Source organism: Protopterus annectens, chromosome 5.part0 (genome assembly GCF_019279795.1).
Source record: "Protopterus annectens isolate FY-2018-M chromosome 5.part0, PAN1.0, whole genome shotgun sequence".
NCBI classification, from domain to species: Eukaryota; Metazoa; Chordata; order Ceratodontiformes; family Protopteridae; genus Protopterus; species Protopterus annectens.
The window spans coordinates 389905028-389925846 of record NC_056735.1 but is presented as its reverse complement, the minus strand read 5'-3'; the positions used below and the strand labels follow the sequence as shown (position 1 = coordinate 389925846).

Here is a 20819-nt window from a genome sequence, read left to right as displayed (position 1 = left end):
GTGATTCATAAAGCGAAACTGCTGGGAAGCAAACTGATTCTCATTACTCCTTACTGGCCTCAATAAGTTTGGTTCCCCTTTCTCGGGCCTCACCTATTAGACAATCCATGGACTCTGGACCCATTGCCAGATCTCTTGACGCACATGTCAGGCTGTCTTCACCCCAGCCTACACACCCTCAATTTGACAGCTTGGGTGCTCCAGTTCCATCCCTAGTCAGGCTTCACGATTTCTCACCCTCTGTGAACCCATATCCTTACATCTTCTCATAAACCCTCCACTAGGAAATTATACACCAGTAAATGGAGGAGATTCTCTATCTGGAGGAAAGGAATGTTGACCCTTGTACTGCATCTATTCTGGTGGTATTGGAATTCTTGTCTGAACTTTTCCACCAGGGATCTGCGGTTGCCACAAACAGGATTCAGTTGGCAGCGATTTCTAATTTTCATCTGGGTCAACAAGATTCTAATCTGTCACATATGTTGTGCAAGACCTTCCTTAAAGCTTCCACTTTAAGACCTCCACTTCAGGAACCGGTTGCTTCATGGGACTTGAATTTTTTTCTATCCAAATTAACGTCTCCACCTTTTGAGCCAGCCCATTCGTCTCCTTTGACATTTCTGTCTTGGAAGACCTTGTTTCTAGTGGCAATCACATCTGCTAGAAGGGTTTGAGTTACAAGCACTATCCGTCAAACCCCTGTATTGATATTTCACAAGGACAGAATGTCTCTTCGTTCTTCTCCCATAACACTTTGAACCAATCCATAGAGCTTCTGGTGTTCTTCCCCAATCATCCCAACGCAGCGGAATACAGCTTTCATCAGTTGGATGTTCATAGACAATTATCGTTTTTATTTGCACCGGATCAAGGAATTCAGGAAGTTGGACCAATTATTTATTTCCTTCTCCGACTCCAGATTAGGTCTCCCAGCTTCCGAAGTGACCCCCTCCCTAATTGGATCTCTAGCTGTATAGCTTACATTTACTATTCTGATGGTAAGCCTTTACCTTTCAAAATTAAGGCTCATTCTAAGAGATCTGTCTACTTCTGCAGCCTTTCAAGCCAAGGTCCCACTTGATAATATCTGTGCAATAGCAACTTTGGCTACCCCTTACACATTTATTACTCATTACAAATTGGATTTGACCTCCAGGGATAGAGCATCCTTTGGTTTCACGGTACTCGGGAGTATTTTTCCTTGAGCCACCCAAGAATAAGGTGCTAGGGACGCTGTCCCATGTATAAGAATGAAGGCGAGATAGGACTACAGAACATAAAGAAGTTATGTACTCACCATAACGTTCCATGCTTGTAGTCCATCTCGCTCTTCATTCTTAGGAACCCACCCTCCTACCCCCATCCTGGAAGGATCTGGAGACAGAAAATTTGTTATTAAGTGGAGACCTTTTATTATTGAGTTGTTTCTGCATGTTTTTTATTTCTCTGTAGCAGCAAACAAGATCTGGGGATTGTACTGGTGCACCATGGGATACGTGTCTAGCCATGAGCCAACTAGAAGACTTTGAGCTTGTAAAAAAGGCCGAGTTGGAGCCGAGGATCAGCTTCGAACCCATGTGTAAGAATGAAGGGGCGAGATGGACTACAAACATGGAACGTTATGGTGGGTACATAACTTCTTTTTTTTTTGTAAAGGAAATGATAGGAAACCTTCGTAAAGCACAAAACGCATTACTAATCAAATGAGTAGCACAAAATGCATTATTATTCAACTGAAAGGCACACTACGCATTATTGATTTAACAAAATATTCAAAACCATGAGATTTGATAAAATTATCAGAAATACTTATGTGGGGTTCAGAGTTACTTTTATTTGCATAACAAGCATGTTTAAAGTAAAACGAGCGCAAGAAAAGTGCAACTAGCATGATAAGATGTCAAATGGGCATAACAAATACAATAAAAGGGCAGAACAAGCATGTAAAAAGCAAAGTGACTGCATATTTTTTTAGTAAACGATCTTGTTTTGACATGAGATACTATTTAGCATTGACCAAACCATTCAAAGCATACCTAAGGTTGTTTGAAGTGTTTCAATGTGCAAAGTGTTTGCAGTTTGTGCTTTATTACAGTACAGTTATTTTGAAGAGTTTACTGTGTGCAAAGTGCAGTCAGAATATAGTCATTTCGAGAGTTTGTTGTGCTGTGTACAGTTCATTCACAGCGTGCAGTCATTTCAGTGTTTCTCACACTGTACAGAGTTATTTTGCGAAGTATAGCCATTTCGAGAAGTTTCTTGTGCTGTGTACAGTTCATAGTGTTTCTTACATTGATGAGGGGTGGTTTCGCAAAGTATATTGATGTCAAAGTGTTCTTGTGCTACAGAGACTTATTTTACAAAGTGCAGTTATTTTGAAGAGTCTGTTCTGCTATTGGGCATAATTACAAGTTCTGGCAGAAATTTCTAATGTATATGTGTATATATTTGTTACATTTATGGAATATTTACAAACAATTTGCATTCATCAGTTTTTATGTGGATGTTTTTAGTTTTTTTGTCAAGAATGCTCTAAATGGGTTAACTAATAGATTGAGAGTTTCAACCAATCAGGTTAATACTTAAAATATTTAGAGAGGCTGTATGTTTTTTTAATTATCCTGGATGAAATTAAAGCACTCAACTGCGGATTAAAATATTTTTTAAGTTCCTCGAGTGTGGTGCATGTAATTTTTTAAGGCTATGGCCCATTCATTGGCTTTTGCTGCTGCAGTGCTTTGGTTATATTTACTTACATATATGTGTGTATGTTCGTACATAATTTCAAGGGTCTTCATTACCATTTGTTGATGTGGCAGAGGCATTTCACAGACCTAGTCCACTTATGTTTGATCATAATATTGCAGAGAATTGGACAGTATTTGAATAGGAATATGATGTTTTCATACAAACACCACACAATGTATAAACGGAGAACAAAAGATACTGGTAACTCAAAATGCTCTCCGCTTAACAGGATCCCAATGAAGGCAGTCCCACAAAACAATCCGTAGTAGCAGCAAGGCACAAACTTTTCAGTTAACGACCGGGTAATGAAGAAACAGTTTATTAAACCTTATAACAAAACAAGTTGATTAAGCGCTTTCATTTCCACTCTGGAAACTTCCTCAGAATAATGAAATCTAGTATGCGGACATATTTTTTCATACAAGCAGCTTTTTCTGATAAAAATGCATGTAAGAGGGCATTCATTTTGCTTAAATTAGCAGGGTCAGAAGCCATTGAAAGAGAGCGTTCATTTGTGTATGCACCAGCAGTATATGCAGGAGAAGGGGGAGAACAGCCGTATTGTACAAGCTGAATCAAGGGAGGACCTTTAGTGCTTGAAACGTAAATTTAGAGAGATGTGTAAACCCCAGGCAAATGTTAAATTGGAGAGGCACCTATTTTATACAATAGACCAAAAGCCAGAGAAACTTTTACTGACTTGAGAAACTGGACTAAAACATGCAGATTTGGTGATTTGATAAAGGACAGGCTTGTGTGTGGTGTTAATGCTGCAGTGAGAGATTTTGCTTCGTGATAGTGATTTAATGTTGAGCAAAGCTACAGAGATTTGTCAAATACATGAGCTTACAGAAAGGCACACAAATATGCTTGCAAGTGATGAGCATGGTTTCAGCAACCTCTAGAGCAAACAGCATACAGCATGTGGATAATAGAAACCGGCCTAAGCGCATGGCAGCTGCAGCCCCAGTGGGCTTCCCAGGGAGAGCCCGTAACTTTCCAGCAAGTTCTAAGACTAGCTCAGTAAAATGGACATGCTCAGTGCAGTACAAGGGTGAGTCAGCAAAACCCAAGTCTATTCTTAACTGTCGTAATTGTGTTGCCAGTCATGAGTCTAAAAGAGAAGTGCTTAGCATTTGGTCAGCAACGTCACAAGTGTGAAAAACAAAATGGAACCGCTTTCAAAGTTTTGTAAGTAAGACAAGCCTCATTCATTTATTAAGAAAGGTCACTCAAAAAAGCAAGTTGATCATATAGAAAGCTGCAACTCTACTTTCTGTGTAGATGGTGCATCAGTGGCTGGTGAAAAGGTTAATGCAGTAGATTTGTTGGCAAAGAACAAAGTGTTTTGTACTGTCCTGATCAATGGTAAGCTCACAGAGCTCAATGTAGACACCGTTTCAAAGTGCAGTGTTATGTCAGCAGAAACATTTGCTAGAATAAGAGCTGGTGAACAACTTACTTTGGCCAATTGTGTGAAGCTTGTTACTTATGGAGGTGAAGAGATTCAAACTGAAGGCTCAGTAGTGCTTTCATGCAGTTACAGCTTGCAATTTTATGTAGTCAGAAGAACTGTGCAGTCATTATTGGGTCTCAGAGACAGTTTAAGAATTAAACTGCTTTTACCAAAGAAGTCCATCACGTAAGCACATGTCCTAGTTCCAGCTTTACTGATGCTTTTTTCTCAGTGTGCTGATGTTTTCGAAGACAAGCTAGGCAAACTTCCAGTTGTGTACTCCATGAAGTTAGACCCTGAAGTCCATCCAATGGTCAGACCAGCGAGAAAAGTTCCAATAGCTATGCAGGACAAAGTCAAGGTCCAGTTAAAGTGGTACAACAAGGTGTGATTTGTCCAGTCACAGAACCAACTGAATGGGTGTCTTCCATGGTAGTTGCTCATAGAAACTCAGATGAGATCAGAATATGTATTGGCCCAAGAGACTTAAAGCATTAAAGAGGTCCCATCATCCTATGCATACAGTGGAGGAGGTTGCTACCCTCATGCCAAATGCCACTCTTTTTCTGTCTTGTATGCAAAGAGTTCATTTTGGCAAGCAATGCTTGACTGCAAATATTCACTACTGACTACATTCAGTACACCATTTGGTAGATACAGATTTCTCAGAATGTCTTTTGGAATAAATTCTGCCAGTGAAGTCTTTCAGAGTGCAATGGAGCAAATTTTTTCAGGTTACCCGTGTGGTATAATGGATTTACTAGTTGGAGGTAATGGAAAAGCAGAGCATGACGGAAACCTCAGGAAAGTTCTTGATAGAGTGCATGAATACAATATAAATACCAGAAGTTACTTGTGTAGGTCATTTATTTACCAGTGCAGGCTTACGACCAGACCCTTCCAAACAAACAGCCATTCTTGAGATGCCAACTTCAGACAATGTCCAAGCCTTACAGTGTTTCCTTGGTATGGTTAACTATTTGGGCAAGTTTATACCAGACTTCAGTGAATTATCAGCACCTTTAAGAGAGCTGACATGCAAACATGTTGCCTGGTCATGGTTGGAACACCACCAGAGAGCATTTTTGACCTCAAACATAAAATTGCCAGTCCACCTATGTTAAGATACTGTGATGTCCACAAACTAATAATTCTTTCCTGTGATGCTTCAAAGTTCGGTCTTGGTGCAGACAAGTAGCCTATGCGTCTAGAACTCTTACCCAAACTGAGATGCAGTATGCTCAAATTAAGAAGGAACTTTTGGCAGTTGTGTTCAAAGTTCCATGATCATATTTATGGCTGAGCTGTCCAGCTAGAGACTGATCATCAAACTCTAGTCACTATTTTAAAGAAGCTTATGCATACAGCTCCAGCAAGACTACAAAGAATGATGCTCAGATTACAAAAGTACAATTTCAAAATGGTCTACATAAAAGGCAAACTTCTTTATCTGGCTGATACCTTATCCAGATCGCTCAGAAATACCACAGGAAAGATTTCATGCAAAGAATTTTGATTTTGATGTCATGGAAGTGTGTAATTTTTCTACCATAAGCCTTGATGAGCTAAGAGATCATACCAAGACTGATCCAATTTTGCAAAAGCTCAACCTCTTCATCAGTGTTGGATGGCCATCAAAGCAATTTTGTATACCAATAGAAATGCAACCATATTTTCCTTACAGAGATGAGATGTTGATGGAAGATGGTATAATTTTCAAAGGTCCTAAAGTTATTTCTCCTACTTCCTTACAACATGAGTACATTCAAATTTTGCATCGTGGCCACCTAGGTTCTGAAGCTACCAAAAGGAGGGCGAGAGGACTAGTATTTTGGCCTTCTCTGTCGAAAGACATTGATTAAGTACTTTCATCTTGTTCAATATGCAATTGTACTAAATGGCATTTGCAAAAAGAGCCGCTTCAGCTAAGCCAGATTCCTGAACTACCTTGGTCAACAGTAGCCAGTGACATATTTGAGTGGAACAATCAGAATTACTTAGTGTTAGTAGACTCTTATTCAAAGTTGTTTGAGATCGATCTGCTACCCAACTTTATGTCCGTTACTGTTACTAAGTTGATAGTTCATTTCTCAGTCCGTGGTAGTCCACACACCATTATTTCTGAAAACGATACCCAGTTTACCAGTCAGTTATTTCAGAAAGTTTAAAAGAGTGGGACTTTATCCATATTACTAGCAGTCCTGAATACCCCGAGTCAAACGGCCTGGCTGAATATGCAGTATGAAGTACAAAGGAATTACTAGAAAGGTCAAAGTGTGATGCTACTGACATCTTGAATTTGCTTAATCTCAGAAATATACCCTGTGACAGCTTACTTGGCTCGCCTGCTCAGAGACTTCTACCTAGGCAAACCAGAACAACCTTGCCTATCAGTTCCAGTTTGTTGGTGCCTAATGCTAAAAACACCAGAGCAATCAAAGCCCAACTATTTAAGAAGTGTTATTTCAGAAGTCTCGCTATGATAAAATGAACAGATTTCTTCTTCCATTGAAAGAGATTGAGGATGCAAACAATGAAAGGTTTTGATCAAATTGGTCAAGTGAGAGGCATATGTGCCGAGCCGAGATCCTACTTCATAGAATCTGAGGGTACAGAATACAGGAGAAATTGTAGGCATCTTCTGGTGTCTGAATTGATATCTCAGCATCGTACCTGTGATACAGATTCTAGATCTCTGAGCAATCCAGATGATGCTCCAGTTGAACGTCTCAGTACCTATTCCCATTCGTGATATCCCAAATGTACCTGAAGTTGAACGTTCAGTAAAGACCATCCCTGTTGCTAGACTCAGTTCTAATTTTTGTCGCATGATCAGGTCATATTTCTAGACCTAGTGTTAAATACACAGCAACCTGGACCTGTTTGTTTTATTTGTGTTTAGTTCTGTATTTGCATGTCAAAAGAATTAGTTCTGTGTAACTGTATGTCAAAGGATCATTTCTGTGCAATTGCATATCAATGAATGTCATTTTCAGTGTATGGCCTATTTCTCAGAGGGAAGATGTAGAACAGAGCATGTGCTGTAACTTTAAGAAGCATTTCCAGTAAGGGCATGTGCATATAAATAGAAAGCACATGCAGGCAGCAGTGCCATTTGAGAGAACAACTAGAGTGTTAATATGTATGAGTGCAGTAGTCCGTCTGTTTATAAGTTAAGTTACTAAACCTCAATCCTGATGTATTTGTATATAATAAAGCTGCTTGAATGGAGCCCACAACTGTTCGTCTGTTTAATCCCGACCACACGAGTGACAGATCCCAAGGCTTTGGATCTGGTGGTTAGGAACCTGACATCGGCCTTCCAGGTGTAACTGGTATTCCCAGCTCTTCCCTCAAAGGTCCTTCAAACCCCTACCAAATCAAGACATGCAGCCTGTGCTTCTTCCAGGTCTTCCCAAAGCTTCACTGAGGCCGATATAGACACAATGATATGGAAATTCCTTTGGGCACAGATCCAGATGTGGGGGTATTGCCATCTCTGTCCTGTCTCAAATCTGAGTGCTCCTCCTTCCCATCTCTGTCCTGTCTCAAATCTGAGTGCTCCTCCTTCCATACACACTCCTTTTCCGGTCCAACCCCTGTTTTTGTAATCCCAAGAGCCTGGGTACCCGAGAGAGTTTGTGTCTGATCAGAGGAAGCTTCCTTCCTCTACTCCAACTATCTCTAACTAGCACTGCTCCATTTTTATCAGATCAGAGCGGGTCCTGGATTTGAGACGTTTGTGCCGACTCTAGGGGTTTGACTTTGGCTCTGACTTTCAGATCTGTCACTTCGACCTTCACCAGCTCTGGTCCAGTTATTTCAGGAGGCCTTGGATTTGTGGGTGGTTCTTCTCTCTTCCCTCCAGTAACTTTGGTTCTAAGAGAGAGGTGGGGGATTTGGCCTGCCCCATCTGCCTTTTGGCTAGCAGAAAGGGTTTCTGTAGATAGTCATCTCCTCACACCTAGGATCTACCCCTTCCTTCATCGGATCTGAGCACTGAGCCTATCTTTACTCTCCTGAGGAGCCTCCAGACTACTTCCCCTCAGGGAGTCCACCTTTCTGATACCTCCCTGGCACACCCCATGGAGGAGGTCCTTCAAATGAAAGTGCAAAATTAGGCACAGACTCCCCTTTGGAATTCCTCACAGAAGACGCACATTTCGATGAGGGAGAAGGATCTCCCCGATCACCCGAGGACGTCACCTTTGGAGACATCATAGTGTTTTAATTTTTGTGAGTTCTACCGAAAAAAAAACAAAAAAACAATCAAACCATGGTCACTGGACTATATTCTTAAGCACTTTTGTCTCATTAGCATTCTTATTTTTGTCAGTTTGTGTTTGGTTACATAGTTATACATCCAAGAACTCCTCTGGCAGAAAGGTGGATGGTCTGCCTAATCTCCTCCTGAGGAATCTGTGTTCCTGGAGGCTTTTGGGATGAGCCCGTCTACATCCTGGGAGACTTCCTTAGCAGATGAGCTGATTGACCTAGTTTCCAGCTAGGCCTGGAAGGAACCAGGCATAGTGGAGCCTATCCCCAAGTGCCCCAATAAGTTCCTGAGTCCGCCAGTACACAGTGAAGTAAAGTTGTTCCTGTAGATGCCATTGTCGTTGCAGCAGCCACTAAGAAGATGCTAGCAGAGCTCCATTGTCCATCCACCTAACAAGTAGTTTAGAGCACTGGACAGACATGGAAAGCATGTTTACATCTCTGCTACCTTCTCTCTGAGGTCATTAAACTACTTAGTGCACTTCACCCATCTGCAGAGAGACCTGTTTAGGAATTTAAAAAGTGCAAGGTCCGGTCACAACTATAGTAAAACACAACCGAAAACTGGAACCAAACTGAAAACCAAAGGTCTACTTTAGCGTGCCAGAAATACTTTATTCCACACTTTTTTGTCTTAAGACTTCTTCAAATAAGTAGTCTTGAGATGAAAGCATGGAATAAAGTCTTTTTGGTACACTAAAATAGACCTTTGGTTTTCAGTTTGGTTCCACTTTTTGGTTGTGTCTGTTTAGGAATTATCCAACTCTCTTACTAAGACCATGTCATTAGAGGACTTGAAAAACGTTTCTACCCAAATGGCTACTCTTTCTTCCGTCTCTAGTTCCTCGATGAGGTTGATTTTGCATACGGTGGAAGACTCCTCATGAGCAGCTGGGACAGGCATAGCCATCAACAGACATGCCTGGATGTGACTTTGTGAATCCCTTCAAGGCGTCATTCATTAATGCCCCCTTTGATGGGTCCTCTTCGTTTAGACCTTCTGTGAAAGACGCACTAACTCGTAGTGAGCAAGAGAAAGACCTTGTCTGCTGTGGGGATAAAGTTTTTTCTTGTCCTCAAAAGACCTTCTCCAGGAGCCAATAAGGAGGTATGAAGACTTGAATCAGGATATCTCAAGGCTGTTTTCAGGACCCATGCAGGGATACTTCCTCCAGAGGCAGAGGTTTCAATGGCAGATGCCACCCTAGTGACGGGGGGGGGGTCCACAGAATCAGAGCTGTAGGGAACCCTTCCCTGATAGGCTCTTCCAGCATTCCTGAAGCACTGCCCAACTGTCAACTCTGAAAAGACTCTGGAAGCAGTTTGGGGTTATCTATCCCTCCACCTAGATGCCTGGCAAAGTATAGAAAACAATTCCTGGATGCTAAATATATCCAGAGGTTATTACATTCCCTTTTCCCTAACTCCTCCAGGTCCAAGGAGGAGACTCCCTGACATTCCACCCAGTCAGAGGTAGTACGCACTATGAAGTTCAAAAGCTTCTGCAAAAAAGTCATCCAAGAGGTCCCGACCGAACAAATAGGATTCATAACTTATTCTCGCTTCTTTTTAGTGCCAAAAAAGACAGGGGACCTGAGACCTATTATGGGTCTTGGCAATTTTAATCATTTTGTCAAGGGACCTGCAAACCTGTTCTAGATCTCGGCAATCTGAATCATTTCATCAAGAAGTCAAAGTTCAAATGGATACAGTTCAGTCCAACCTGCCACTGTTTTGCAAGGATGTTTGGATGTGCTCCATGGATCTTCAGGATACATACCATCATATCAGGATTGATGGGCGCTCCAGAAGTCATTTGCACTTTTGGCTGGGAGTCCATCATTACCATTTCAGAGTGCTGACCTTTAGACTTGCCACATACCCCAGAGTGTTTACCAAATGTTTGCAGTCATAGCTGCTCACCTGAAGCTAAAGGGATTCCAGGTGTTTCCATATCCAGATGATTGGCTCCTTACTGCACCAACAAGACATCTTCTGATATAATCAAGAGACTATCTAGTAAGAATCTTAAACCAGCTGACATTACGATAAATCCTAGCAAAACTTAGTGTTCATAGGAATGCAACTGTATTCAAGGACACAAATGGCCTCGTTGCCAATGCACCAGATTTTATCTCTGAAACATGTTCAAGATGCATTAGATCACCTGCAAACCTTGGCCAAGTTGGTTTTATGGGCTTTAGGGTCAATGGCAGCCACAATTGTTCTATTCCCCTTGTCAAGGCTCTTTAGGAGAGTTCTCAAGTGAACTGTAGCAGTTCAGTGGTCCATCCTTTGTCACCCACTCTCTACTCCCATAAAATGGTATCAGATCTGCAGGAATCATCTACAATGGTTGCTGAAATCACACGACCTTTCTCTAGGCAGACCCTTCTCTTCCCCCAGCCATGTCCATAATGACCACGGACACTTCCCGGTCTGGGTTTGGTGGGTCCAAGACATGTGGCTGCCTGTAGAGACCAAATTGCATATCAGTGTCTTGGAGAGGAGAGCAGTTCTCTTTATATTGCAGGCCTTCCAGGATGTTCTCCCTCTGGGGACAATTGCGATGCACACAGAGAGCATGTCAGTAGTCTGGTACAGCAACAAAAAGGAGGAACCCTTTCTTACCAGTTGTGCAGAGAGGCCATTAGAGTTTGGGATGGTTGACCTCTTCAGACCATTTTCAGATTGCAACACACATTCCGAGGGTTACCGACATTCTAAAAGACTTTGCAGGTCAATTTTGACTCCTTTCGAGTGGTCCCCCAAACAATCAGTAACAATCAAGATATTTAGCTGTTAGGGCCAATCTTGTTACAATCTCTTTGCCTTTCCCCTGAACTTCAAGCGCAACAAGTATTTTGCACTGACCCCCCCCCCCCGGAGGGGGGAGTCACTGAGGGAAGCTCTAGCCCATGATTGGCCCCCAGGTCTCCTTTATGGTTACTCCCAGTTACCATCCATACCAGAAGTTCTACATAAAGCCAACAGGTTGAAGAGTTCCTTAATCCTCATTGCCCCTTTATTGCCACCGCAGGTGTGGTTCCCCTTTCTTTGTTCTCACCTCAAGTTTCCTCCAGGATTCTGGATCCCATACAGGATCTCAAATCTCACCCATCAGAAACAGATTCCCAATCTTCACAACTTCAAGCTGACTGCATGGTTTTCTAATTCCAGTAATTGTAAGAAAGTCCAAGCTCGCCCCCTCCGTATGTGACATTATTCTGGCCTTTCACAGAGCTTCTATTAAAATGGTCTACAATGGTAAGTGGAAGAGGTCCTCTGTTTGGGCATCAAAGGAAAATCTTGATCTTTCTCAGCACCCACAGCATCTACTTTCCTTTTTCTTAGCACTCTTTTAAGAAGGAGCCAGTTTCTCCACCATCCAACTCCAACAGGCTTCCCGGTGTGAAAATTGGATATGGCAAGATTCATCCCTTTTTTTTCTAAACTATGTAAGGCTTTCATGAAAGGAGTGTCATATTAAAACTCTTAAGATCCCTCTTCCCCTTGGGATCTCAGTGGTACTGCAAGGACTCACTCGGAAGCCTTTTGAAATGGCAAATTCTTGTGACATAAAATTTCTTTCTTGAGAAAACTATCTTAGTAGCTATTACTTCTGCTAAGAGAATATTGGAATTTCAAGCTTTGTCAGCCAAACTGCCTGTCATAATTTTTCACAAAGATAATTTCCTTAAGAACAAATCCTTCTTTCATGCTTAAGGTGGGCATGGAGTCTAACATTAACCAATCAATTCAGTTGACAGTTTTCTTCCCCAACTTTCGAACAAAGGTGAATACCTTTTACATCTCCTGGATGTTCAGACAATTGCGTTTCTACCTCCACAGAACAAAGAGACACAGGACATCTGATCAACTGTTTTGTCTCCTTCTCAACAAGCTGGTTAGGACAGGCAGTTTCAAAAATTACTTTAGCTAAATGGATAACAGACTGCATTTTATTCCTTTACTCAGAGAGTAATAGACTTGCCCCAACCTCCCAGGGCTCATTCCACTAGGGCTATGACTACTTCATCTGCCTTTTCTTCCAGAGCTTCTATTGATGAAGTCTGTGCTGCAGCCACTTGGCCTAAGACTCATACCTTTGTTACACATTATAAGTTGGATATTTCCAGGAGCAGGGCATCCTTTGGCTCGACCATGCTCTGGCACATCCTTCCCTAAGGGCCACCCAGGAATTGCATGGCTGGGGACTCTGACCCATTAGTAAGGAGGAATGAAAAGGACTATATAAGATTGAAAAGTTAGGTACTCACCATAACTAGGTATCTGTGTTGTCCATTTTCATTCCTCCTGTCATCCCTCACATCCATCCCCCGTCCTGGTGCCTTTGTGAAGTGCTTGAAAGAATTTGGAACCCTTGGATTTCAGGTTTAAGCCTCGGATACAGCTTTATCTATAGTTGTAGCAACCTGTTTAGTTATAGGGCAGCAAACTCTATCTGGGGTGTTGAGGAAGGTATGGTGCATTATGGGTAGAGGGAGGAGCTTGAGACTCAGATCCTAAGTCTTGGAAAGTGGCTGAGTCGGATCCAATATCTAATCCAAGACACATTAGCAAGGAGGAATGAAAATGGACAACACAGGTTCCTAGTTATGGTGAGTACCTAACTTCATTCCATGGTGCTTGAAGGAAATGAGTAACTTTTCTGTATCTGTGTGAATAAACCCTAGGTGTTCCCTGAAAGCAGTCGTTAAGTCTAATGGGACTAACCCGGTCAATAAATGTAAATACATATCTTGCTCTTGGTTTAAGATGCAAATAGAGACATGATACTAGAATTTGAACACAATAATAAACCTATGATTTGTTTTTGCTGTACTTACAAAAGTAAATTAAAACAGCTTAACTGAAATGTCACATATTGTACACTAACTTTTGTTTAATGGACAACTATTTACTAATACGTCTGCTGTTTTCACTGTTGCTCTTTTTCTGTTCTGTTGATGATGTATAGCTTATTTGCTCTTTTGAATATTATTCATCTGTGCAAATTTGTTATTGTGCTAGGTTATGGCTAAAATTGTAGTTTTTGATTAATTTATTTCTCTGGTTAATAAACCAGATATAAATGAAAGGCATACCATATAACCGTTACAATGATATTGCTTTATTATTATTAGTAGCATTGTTATAGACCACGGTGGTGGTGCTGCGGTAGCGTTGTCCGGTACGATTCTCAGCTAGAGTGTCTTCTGCGTGGAGACATGTGTGAATGGGCGTACCTTCGTTGAAGGTTGTGCGTCAGGGCTGGTAACTCGGCACGTAAAAATCAATTACCAGTCATTAGCGGACCGGAGTTCCGCTGTGGTGACCCCTAACCGGGAAAAGCAGAAAGACACAACAACAACACTGTTATTGTTATCGATATTGCTTTTGGTTATTATCTTTGAACTCCTTGCTTGCCTTATTGATAGTTTGGCATAGTTTATATAGCTTCATTATGATATTATTACTGCAATGTTCTCAGTCTTCTGTCAGGGTAAGACACCATCATAATTTGAATGTGGCGGTTTTTCTTTACCTTCTTCTTTGGGGCAGTAAGTGGCAATGTGCCTTGTTGGAAGGCTGACTTGGACATACCATCTAATCATGTACCTGTCTTTCTGTTCTTACTTGGTGTAAGCTTCAGCTCTTCTATTCCCCTCCTGAATGCTGTTGTAGTGCCTCTGCAGATTCTCCGGAGGAGGGTAAGGTGACCAATACAACTACTTTCTTTCTTCTCGCTATCCTTCAGGTACCTAGGGCAATGTCTCTCGGGTACCTGGGGGAGTTCTCAAACCTTGACCACAAGTGGCATAGGTGGACATGTTGATCTGTGCATGTGCATTGGTCAGGCTATTACCATTTTTAAATTTAATTAGTGGGAAAACTGTCAGTTGTAAAGCCTGTGCATATTTCTAGTTTGTCTACTTTATGCCAGTATTAATGGAAAGATTAAGAAGCATAACTGGTAGACATTAAATACCACTCGAAAAATAAACCAAACTATCACAAAAATGCCAGGAAAGCGATGTTTTCTAACTATCACCGTTTATTCACTTTAAACGCAAAAAATAAAATACGTTTTTCGTTCCCCTAAATTGCGAAGCTTCTTCATTTAAATTCATAGTATTTCATATTTTATGGTTAAGGTAACTTTAAGTAAATTAAATTGCTAATTGATGTGTTTTTGGTGCCAATTTAGTAGGAAATACCCAAGAAGTTATAAATATAAGCGTCATTGTGAGTAGAGTGTTTTTTCTGAAGAAGTTTCGCAATTTAGTGGAACGAAAAACGTATTTTATTTTTTGCGTTTAAAGTGAATAAACGGTGATAGTTAGAAAACATCGCTTTCCTGGCATTTTTGTGATGGTTTGGTTTATTGTTCGAGTGGTCTTTGGAGTTTTTTATGCCATGGCGGATGTTTCGTTTCAAACTACACCGGAGATTTTAAGGAATGAGACTGTTAATACTGCAAATGATAACACTACCAATGAAGGAGACGCAGTCGGTAAATTGACTATGTTGATTCAGTTATTATCGCAGAAAATGGAGTCTATCAGTGACAAACTGGAAAGAGTGGATTCATCTCAGCAGGCGCAGCAGGACCGAATGGTTAATACTCAGACTTATATAGGAGTCTTATCAGAATCCAGCCGAACAGAGGAACAGGACCGAAGGGTTAATAATGGTAGAGTGGAGCCTAATACGTCAATGGCAATGAATAGGACGCAGCAAATAGCAGGGTCGCAGCTGCAATCAGGTACTGTGCATAATATTGAAACAAATCAAATGAATGACTTTAATAATGAACCAAGACCCTCTATTTCTAATGCAGTAGGTTCTAATGCCAATGGTCAAAATGGTATGAATGCTACATTAGTAGAGCTGTCATCAAATATAAATATGAACAATACAAATCAAGCTAATGGCAGAGAAATTACGCAAATGCCGAATCTAAAAGACTGGCTTATATCACCCATAGGCTTGTGTAGAAATGAATCAAATGAACAAGTTTTGAATAACATTCAGAATAATAGCGTTGTCCTATCGGATTTGTTAAACGAATTGGATACGTACATGTTAAAGTATAAAAAGCTTAATTTAGAAATAGAATACTTTCAGGAATGTCTAAGAGCAGAGATTGTGCCTAAAGGATTAAGAAGCTGGCGATATCCAACTGGTCTAATATCAGGATCTGATTTCCATAAAGATCTTATTAATATGTTTAATCAACATGGTTTTCAATTGATGCAGACCATGATTAAACATTATTCTCTTATAATAAAAGAACTGGAAGAGAAAATAGAGAAATTGGACATTACAGTTAAACAACATGGGGACTTCCTGAGGTACAAATACGAATATGTGCGAGTGTTCCAAAGCATAGAACAACACATTGACAAAATGAGAAAAACGAAAATTAAAAAGAAAGAGATAGAATGCAATATGAAAAAAATCTGGCATATCCCTTGCCCCCACCCAACCAAGTTTGGTCTTACAAGACTTTGAATACCCCTTTTCAGACCATAGAAGATAGCAGTAACAATAATAACGCTTCTTCATTGACTAACAATAACAGTTCAAATACTGGTTTGAATTTAGAAGCCGAACTAGTAGATCAGGTAGAAAATCAAAATGAGAACATTCAACTGAGGCGGAATGAACGTTTAAAAGGTGGCAATAATAATAATAATAACAATTTTGGAACATTAGGAAACAATATGCAAACGTACAATGTGAATAACAACCAGGGTTTTCAGAATGTCTCGAGAAAGAGACAATGGAACAAGAAAAAGAATCAGAACAGAAGAAGATGACAAAGGAGAATTGTTCATATAAAGGACCCGTTATGATTAATAACAGTCAAAATGATTTTGTCTAATTTTTCTTCTTTTCAGGTGTCACAAGCTCTAGTTGATATACTAACCAAGGGTTTAACTTTTGTACCATCTTGTAGGATGAATTTAGCAGAGAGTATTTGCGACCTTAAACTTTTTGTTAGGAAATTGAATTTCAGAACTTTATTTGGAGAACAACATGGGACTAATAGTGAATTTAGGGTCGCAAGCTGCTATAATCCACCCCTTCACAATACATTGTCTAGTTTTGAAAGAATTTGTGAAATAGATCTCAGAGAATTAAGTAAGAAAAAAACATCGTTCATAGACAATTTATGTGAAGAAGAAAGACAGAGCCTTGATTGTCTGTTAAAAGCTAATATACGTATAATGAACCCCGATAAGGGAGGAGAATTGGTTTTTATGGACACGCCAGATTATTTACAACACATAAGGGACATTTTGACAACAGATACATATGAATTAGCATCTTGTAATGAATATAACAAAGCTAACCAATTCATCAAAAGTTTAATTAATGAATTATTCATTGAAGCCAGAATTGATGTTCATGTATTCAATTATTTGATGATAATAGCACCAAAGGCACCCTGTATTTTTGGGGTGCCTAAAATTCATAAGAATCTTCAAAATCCCCCATTCAGGCCGATAGTGGATGGAAGAAATTCTTCCACATATGCATGTGCCAAGTTTGTTGGTTCCATCCTTAAGAAATATGTAAAAAAGGAAGAATGGATTTTAAAAGATTCTTGGATGTTTTTAGAGAGGTTGAATACATTCCCGTTTAAAGAAAATTATAATTTCCTAACTATAGATGTGAAGGAGTTATATTCTAGTATTCCACATATTCAGGGAATAGAATGGGTTACTACAAGGATGCGGCAACAACAAGCCTTGGAATCGGAGATATCCCTAATTCAGGAACTATTGGATATAATTTTATCTTACAATTTTATAATTTTTGATAAGCAATATTATATTAAAAAAAAGGGGTGGCAATGGGATCACCGTGTGGTGCAAGCTATGGAAATTTAGTAATGTCATTTTGGGAAAATACATATCTTTTTCCCAATGGCTTGTTCCAAAATATGGTGAAATTTTATGTGAGGTTTATTGACGACATCTTTTTAATAGTTGAAGGATGCACAGAAATGGCATCAAAATTGGTCGACGAGATGAATCAATCGACTGATTTTTTGAACTTCACATATATTTTTGATACATAGATGAAGCCAGTATCTATAGAAAGCCAACATATTCAAATAAGTTCTTGCATTTTTCCAGTGCGCACCCCCTACATCAAAAACATTCAGTGCTAAAAGGACAATTTGTCCGAGCAGCGAGAATGGTGACAACTGATCAGAAATTTCAAGCTGAATGTATTGTTTTAAAACATATGTTTCTGAATAGGGCATATCCAGAAGATTTAATAGAAAAAATAATTACTGAAGTGACATCCAAAAGAATGAATGGGATTTTTACTGCTATTTTAACAAATAGAACCGAAATGTGTTCTAGTGGATTAAATGAACACGAACATTTACCTCATAATCAGAATTTAAATGTTGTGCAAAATGTCCTTAGTAATGAATTTAATTTGGCATGTATTTTTAATTTTTGTTCTAATTACATGCATATAAAGGATATTATACTTAAAAATTGGGTTCTGATTAATGGGGATGGTACTTTGGGCTTTGATATTCAGACAAAACCGAAGATAGTGTGGAGAAAGGCCATTAATTTTAAACAAATGTTTCAAAAACAAAGACATCCCTTTATAAAGAATGTAGGAATGATACAATGTGGTAATTGCTCAATTTGTCATGTGGTAGAGATAGGCAAAAGCATTGTGGTTAATGGATACAAAATAAGTATTACAAGAAAATTTAACTGCACAACTAAAGGAGTCGTATATTTAGCCCAATGCCAGGCTTGTCCATGTTTTTACGTTGGCAAGACGGATAGAAAATTTAAGGAAAGGGTATTGGAGCATTTAAGATGTATAAACCAGCATAAAGAAGAAAATGCTTTAGCAAGACACATACTAATGTTCCCTAGTCATAAGTTTGTTTAAAATTAAACAACAAGTAAATCAAGATGAAAGAGGTGGACCTGTATCATTAATGCTTGAGAAAATTGAACTTTTATGGCAAATCAGGCTTAATGCCTATGTGTGTCCAGGTCTAAATGACAAATGCAATATAATGTGCTTGTTAAAGTTAAAAAGTCAGATGAGATAAATACTTGTACATTTTTATTTATATTGTATTTATACTTATATTTATATATGAATGTCTTTTTAGTATTTTGAGTATTTATATTATATATATTTATGTAATGTATTTATAAAGTGTATATATGATTTTGATTTATAATTTTATAAAAGTCATAAATCTGATATTTTTGATAAATTTGCTGCGTTATTAGATGGGAAATTTATGTATAAAGTATAATACAACTTGAGTCATTAAAAGCGCATCCTCATAAATGGTTATTTCATAATTTAAATTTACATTTTAATAGAAATGGTATTTATGAAATTCATGAAGTATGGGTGTGTATATATATGTTTATATATATATATATATATTTTATTAATTTTAAAAATAATAATTTTTAAATGTTTTTCGGAATTAAATTTGTGTGCCTGCACTTGACTGAAATTTGTTCACTGATTAGAGAAGTTTGGAATATTTATTCATATATATTCATGTTCATTTAAATTCATAGTATTTCATATTTTATGGTTAAGATAACTTTAAGTAAATTAAATTGCTAATTGATGTGTTTTTGGCGCCAATTTAGTAGGAAATACCTAAGAAGTTATAAATATAAGCGTCATTGTGAGTAGAGTGTTATTTCTGAAGAAGTTTTGCAATTTAGTGGAACGATAAACGTATTTTATTTTTTGCGTTTAAAGTGAATAAACGGTGATAGAAAACATCGCTTTCCTGGCATTTTTGTGATAACTGGTAGACATTACACTGACCAAAAAGACAGTCAAAGAAGATTGACCGTTAGGTTTGTGCTGCTGCTGTACAGTTTTGATAGTATGCTTCTGTGACGTCAGACTATTTTCTGATCTTGCTTAGTGAACTTCCCATGGTTTAGCTGCAGTTAATTTAAAATTCTTCAGCAATGCACAACAGTTAATAGATGTAGTAAGTGGGCGTTGTTACACTGGCCAACAAGTAGTCTTTAATTGTTGGTAATTTGATAGCAACTTTAAGTTTTTGCCTCACAGACCTTAGTGCTTCAGTTTGGCTCCCAGCTGGGGTACTTTCTGTAAATTTGCATCTCTGATCCTGGTTTTATGGATTTTTACTGTATCTGGTTTTCTTACACATTCCAAAGACATTTAGGCAGGCGAACAGGGGATTTCTGATAACTTTTGTGTGTGTACATACGTGTGTGTCTCCTGTGATAGACTGGTGTCCCTTTCAGGACTGATTTCTGCCTTAAAGCTGTTTGTTACTGGAAGGACTTCAGCTGTCCCATGAATAAGATAAAGCCAATTTTGGAAAATGAATGAATGAATGTAGACATATAGATATTTATAACTGTTGTCTTCTCTTATTTGCAGGTCCTAAAACTGTATTTTTCTGGGCTCCAATTATGAAGTGGGTAAGTGCAACTTTTTTTGCTATTACAGTACAAACTGTTAACCAGTATCTTTCTAGTAAAGAAAGCCTGGAATTTAGTTAACAGTAGGACTATCAGATTCATAATATCAAGTATTGTTTATTCTAGTATACTTAGTATTCTAAATGGGATCTAGCTGAACATTGGGTGATAAAGAAGTAACCTGCAAAACTGAGTATATTTTGTGTCAAAGGGGAGCGAGGGTGCAAGAAGGATTGCCCCTTACAAAAAATTGAGTGTTTTTCTTCGTTAATGAGGAGCACAATATTAATGTGTTTGACTTGCTGTGGACTTGCTGTGGACATGGTAGTTCGTCCCCCCCTCCCTTTTTATAAGAACAGTTTATTTGCTATTGCTCGGGAACACAATTGGTGAGAAGGCTTAGAAGAACTTTCATACCAATGCCATACAAATCACCTAAGGTAACTAATCCCAGTACAAAGTATTTTCTCTCCATCCATTCCGTTGATCAGCTGTCATCTCTCTTGGCAAATTACCTTCTACCCTGTCTAACCTGTTTCCATATTTCTTCCATAACTTCCTAGCACAGTATCTTAATGGTTCATCCATGTTGCCATACAGGAACAATACTACTAACTTTAAATACCTTCAACTCCTGTGCTCCCATAACCTGTATATTTATGCAATATTGCAGTTTTTTCTTGTCTGATATTTCTACACTTTCCTCATCCATGCTGTTTACATTGATGCACCAGATAATCAAGCCCATCCTGTATATCATCTGCTTATCCCACAACACAGCTTCTTTCCATCTGAAGTATCAGCGCTCTCCTTGAGTTGCTATGAGTCTCCTACATTTATACTGA

General features: G+C 39.0%; 1 protein-coding gene across 1 annotated transcript in view; it reads left to right on the top strand.

The window, feature by feature from the left end:
- Nucleotides 1–20819, top strand: part of LOC122802652 (mitochondrial pyruvate carrier 2-like) — a 656608-nt gene that overhangs the window by 84971 nt on the left and 550818 nt on the right. Inside the window, exon 2 of the mRNA XM_044072357.1 lies at nucleotides 19934–19974. Coding sequence (XP_043928292.1) covers nucleotides 19934–19974 — 41 coding nt within the window. The remainder of the gene's footprint in view (nucleotides 1–19933; nucleotides 19975–20819) is intronic.